At 32.4% G+C, this 4817-nt stretch overlaps 1 protein-coding gene across 1 annotated transcript; it reads right to left on the bottom strand.

Moving 5' to 3' along the window:
• Positions 1-1447: 1447 nt before the first annotated feature.
• LOC132275361 (GDSL esterase/lipase At4g16230-like) lies at positions 1448-4607 on the bottom strand. The gene is made up of 5 exons (XM_059776828.1): positions 3318-4607; positions 3031-3164; positions 2496-2741; positions 2149-2404; positions 1448-2051 (listed from the first exon to the last, which is right to left on the bottom strand). The coding sequence occupies exons 1-5, from the start codon at positions 3565-3567 to the stop codon at positions 1822-1824; spliced, it is 1116 nt and encodes a 371-aa protein (XP_059632811.1). The 5' UTR covers positions 3568-4607; the 3' UTR covers positions 1448-1821.
• Positions 4608-4817: the final 210 nt, after the last annotated feature.

Genomic DNA, 4817 nt, shown 5'->3' with positions numbered 1-4817 from the left:
GCTTTGAGGATGATGAGTTTACAAAAATTGATTATGAAAGTCATAAGGAGAAATTTGTGGAGAATGAAGAGGCCTACAACATAAATGAAGTTGAAGAAATTGAAGATTCAAAAGTTGAACACCAAAGTGAAATGGTGAATAAGGAAGAGATAAAGAAAGGTGTTGAAGAAGAGATTGAAAAAGTGGAGGAGATTGAAGTGTAAAGAAAAGTTAAAGAAGAAAAAAGTGCTAAAGAAGAGGCAAAAGTTGATGAAATTGGTGAGTTAACAATTTCAGGTATGGTTACAAATTTCACCTAGAAAGAAGTTATATTTGACTTATTTGATAAAATTATTATTTCTTCGTATTCATCAAATAATATTTATTTTGTGGAGAATGATGAATTTCTCTTGAAGAAAATTGTTTTAATTAATTATGACATTGAAGCTAAAGGCGAGAAGAATTTTTCTATTTTTTATTGGAAATTTGGAACCAAAAAAAAAAGTCATTATTGAAAAACTATCTCTGAATAAATTGTCTTATTTGAGCTGACCTCCTAAAAAAAGGGGGAAAAAAAAAATGGTATAACACAGGGAAAAAAATAGTAAAGGAAATAAAGAAGGTTAAAAAAAAATTAAAATTATATAAATGGTAGTTATGACATTACAAAATAAGGGATGATGTATTAATTAGTTTTCTCTTTAAAAAAAAAAGAAGGTGAGTGAAGTGTAATTTGAAAAAAGAGGAGTACCTCTCTTGTTTTATTATAATTATTTGGTAGGAAATGTAAATGACAAAAATATCCCTAATATTTGAATCTCCTGCATAAGAGTTAGGGGCACTAATGTTATTTTATTTCAAAAGTGGAGTGTATTTAAAAAATAAAAAAAAAAAAATAGGAAGGAATACTAATTATATTAGTAAATGGAGAGAGTCAAAATTTGACATTTCAAAATTTATTGGAGACACTAACTCAGTTGGCTATCAAATCATCTGCCTGTTATGCAAAATCAAATCAAATTAATAGTTAGGGACAATAACATCATTTTATTTCAAAAGTGATGCTTGAAGAGAATTACACAATTGTCCATGCACCACTGTGACTCATCAACATAGCATTAAAGTTGTCCAGTATATTATTCACATGAAACTGCCCACGTCAAGATCGAACCCCTTCATCCATTAGTAACATGTACTGTATTACTTACTGTGCAACATTTCACAAAGTAATTACCCAAAAAAAAAAAACAACAACAACATTTCACCAAGTTGAATTAAAAAGGGACCCTTAAAATATTTTTTTAAAGGAGCTGCAACATATGATTCAATGTTACAGAATGCGTGAAAGTTTTGTATGATTAGTTCATTTCATTTGTAAGAGAAAGATATCCTAATATAAGGTTGACGCATCTGTATTTATGAACTCACCTAAACACACTCCATGAAGAGTGAATACCCATGAGATGGATTTGTAATTCCAAGTGGTCCAATATATATTTGATGTGAAAGGAACACACTCTTCTTTTATTTTTTATTTATTTATTTATTTATTTATTTATTTTTCATTTCTATGAAAAAAAGTAGTGTAGAACATTTCTTTTTCTTAATAAGAAAATCAACACAAGCCCCTGTATCTGTAATTCTATATGTACCCATTTTCGGATTCAAACATAATAATCAACGTTTTATTCAATCCAGTAATCAATAACTAGTATATTCCTATTTCCTATTTCCAAGTTGTTGATAAATCAATGTAACATCTATAACCATGCAAACAGAATGTAAATTCTGTGTCCAACTTTTACTTGAATCATCCACTGAGCAATCTAATCTAATTCTTCTTCATAGGTCAAGACTCAAGAGTTGTCGAATATTCATCGGTGATATATCATCCGAACCACCATCTATAAGTCGCTTCGCGATGATAGCATTAGCAGCATCAGTTGGATGAAAAGGGTCCCAGAAAACAAACTTGGATCTGTCCGGACAAATTTTTGATGAAGGACCACATGGGACCAAACCCCCAAATCGCCCAGCAGTGTAGCAGCAGGAAGAATTTGAATTCTCAAAACCTGTGGAATACAATATATATTAAGCTTCACCAAAGTAGAAAACAAGCAAAAACAAAACCAAAACAAAAAAACATTACCAGGCTTGAATTGTACTCACCATATGACATGTAGTTTTGAATGATATCATCTACAATGCGGTAGACATCTGCATAAACAAACTTGGATTCAACTAGATCTGAACTGAGCTCCGCGATAAGGCTCTTCAGATCAGAGTTGAATAACTGGGCTAACTCATTTGAAAAAGCAACACAGCTACTTCCCGCAGACGGATTAAGATCCCTCTGGAAGGGAATACACCCAATTGGCCCGACATTTGCCACAAGAATCCTTCTAGCACCCATGTCATAGAGTCTCTGGAAAATATTTAGATCTATTAAGAAGTTTTTGAACGAAACAATCAAATGTGTGTCTAGAATTATTTATGGAGTAGCAAAGAAGTTCTACCATGAGCTGTATTCTAAATCTTGAAATCATGGCACCCACAAAAATTTCTGGAGGAACAAATTGTTGCTCAACAGTTGAGACAACAGGAGTTAAATAGTTGTTGATGAAGTCATTTGAGCCAATTGTAATTGAGAAGAGAGAATTTTTAAATAGCTTCATTGCTGCAGGAGCACCTATATTTGCGATTATGTATTGCCTTGTATTTGCAAAATTATCCATCTGCGCATCCAAATTGATTCTACCACCCTATGGAATCAATACATATTGTACTTTAGTTTAGTTTGTTAATAGTATCTGTGTCTAATACATCAATACAAAAAATGCACCATATGTCATAAATTCAACTGCAAAGGATACCTAATTATTCGGAACAAGACACCCCACTGTACATTGTTTCTTAACTGATTCACACACACTTTACACTATTTTTTCTATAACCAAGTTGATGAAACATCATAATGCTAGAACTCGTAAAATCTACAAGATTTCAACAAAATCTTTTCGCAAGCAAAAGAAATTGGATAAGAAGCCTTACAAAGATCTTCCCGGTGTGATTTAGAATACCTCCTCCACCAGAAGCATAATTGACACCCTGCAGAATCACAGCTCCAACTGTAGTTGGAGCCAAATATGGAGGTGTAAAATCTTTAAAACACAATACTTCTTGTCCTGGTAAAGAAAATAAATAAATAAATAAACAAAAAAACAAATTACAAAAATAAACACTTTCAACATTTATATTATCCCAAATCCACCAATAATCGGATAAAGAGAAAAAGGTAGAGATTATTTAAGCAAAAGCAATAAGAAGTAGAGACGTGCCTATAATGTCGACTATAGTTCTTCCATTTGTGTATCTTCCTGTTGGCATTCCAAAATCAATTCCATTTGGAATGAAGTTAGCTTTGGACAGAGATGCAATGTAGTTGTTGTTTCCCACCTCAACCAAGGAATCACCAAAAACAAAATTAGCAGGGACATTATTCGCCAAGCAAATCCTCGCCAAGATCAAGGCTGTCAATATTCGGAATACAACGCCAACAATGATTTCTCTATCTAAAAGAATACCCATTCCAACGAATATTAGGAGATTAATATAAAAACTTTATTTTTTCAAATGAATACTGAAACACAAGGAAGAAAAAAAATTATATTTTTCGATGCAATATCAAATAAGTGAACTCCCAACTGAAGGGAGGCAGGAAGAGTTATTGAAAGACTCAGAGATGCACAGTATGTCATGAAATATAAATTGAACAGAATGGTAATGCTTTCAAACTCACAGTAAGGCTGTAAAAATTATATTAAAGACACTAAAATGATCTTCAAATTCAACTCCTCTAAAAACAATTTCTGGGACTTGGGGTTTTTTTCTTTTCAAATCAAAAACACAAATGAACTGAAATCAAATAAGAAAGATCACAATTTCGAAATGAAAATTTATTCCAGCATTACATTAGCCCACCCTCAACAACCAAAACAGAGATTCAAACACTTGCCCTTCTTTGAGAATATATATCAAACACTTTATGAGCCATTTATTAGTATGGGTATTTCAGACAACACAGTACAGAAGTAAACACGTAACCATAACAACAGAAAGACCGTTCAATGTTTGGATGATTTATGATAACAAGAAAAGCAGAGTTTGTACAAAAACATACGCTTTTATAGATCAGAGTGTGAGGACAATTTAGTGGGTAGAGAGAGAAACACATTGAATGCACTGCGAATTCAGCACCAACCCGTGAGAGATAGCAACATTTAGCAGCTGGTGGCAATTAAAACCTGTGATCTAGGCGTTACCAAAAGTCAAATTCTAGATCATCAAAAGTCCCAAATTTCGCGGAATCATTTGCACTCACTTTTTGCTTAAAATGTACTGTGCGTGTTTGTATGTGTACTTGAAATGGTAGTGGGACATCTACTCTCACTCTCACCAATAGTAGTCACTTAGTTGTGCGTGTTTGTATGTGTAAAATGTATACTATAAGATGGATAGATATATATGTATATATAAGTATTATAAAGATAGCGGACCAACCAGAATTTTAGGTGTTGCCATAAGTCTCTACACACCGTGTGTTTCCCTCATGCTGATGATTTAATTTGTTGACCTAACGGCTTCTGATTTAATTTACAAGTTTTACCCTATATGACTAGAAATTAATAAGACCCTTGGCTAGTGCCATTTCATGGTATTGTCCCATCAAAATTAAAGTTGGTACTGTATTTCTTTATAATATATATATAATACGATAATTATTATTATTATTTTTAATTAGAGAGTTTGAATTGAAACTTCAAAACCAAATAGTGATA

This window comes from Cornus florida, unplaced genomic scaffold (genome assembly GCF_030987335.1).
Source record: "Cornus florida cultivar Cherokee Brave unplaced genomic scaffold, ASM3098733v1 CherokeeBrave_3.0.0_Hap2_Chr09, whole genome shotgun sequence".
NCBI lineage: Eukaryota > Viridiplantae > Streptophyta > Magnoliopsida > Cornales > Cornaceae > Cornus > Cornus florida.
Note: the sequence above shows the minus strand (reverse complement) of the source record. Positions and strands in the feature narration are given on the sequence as shown.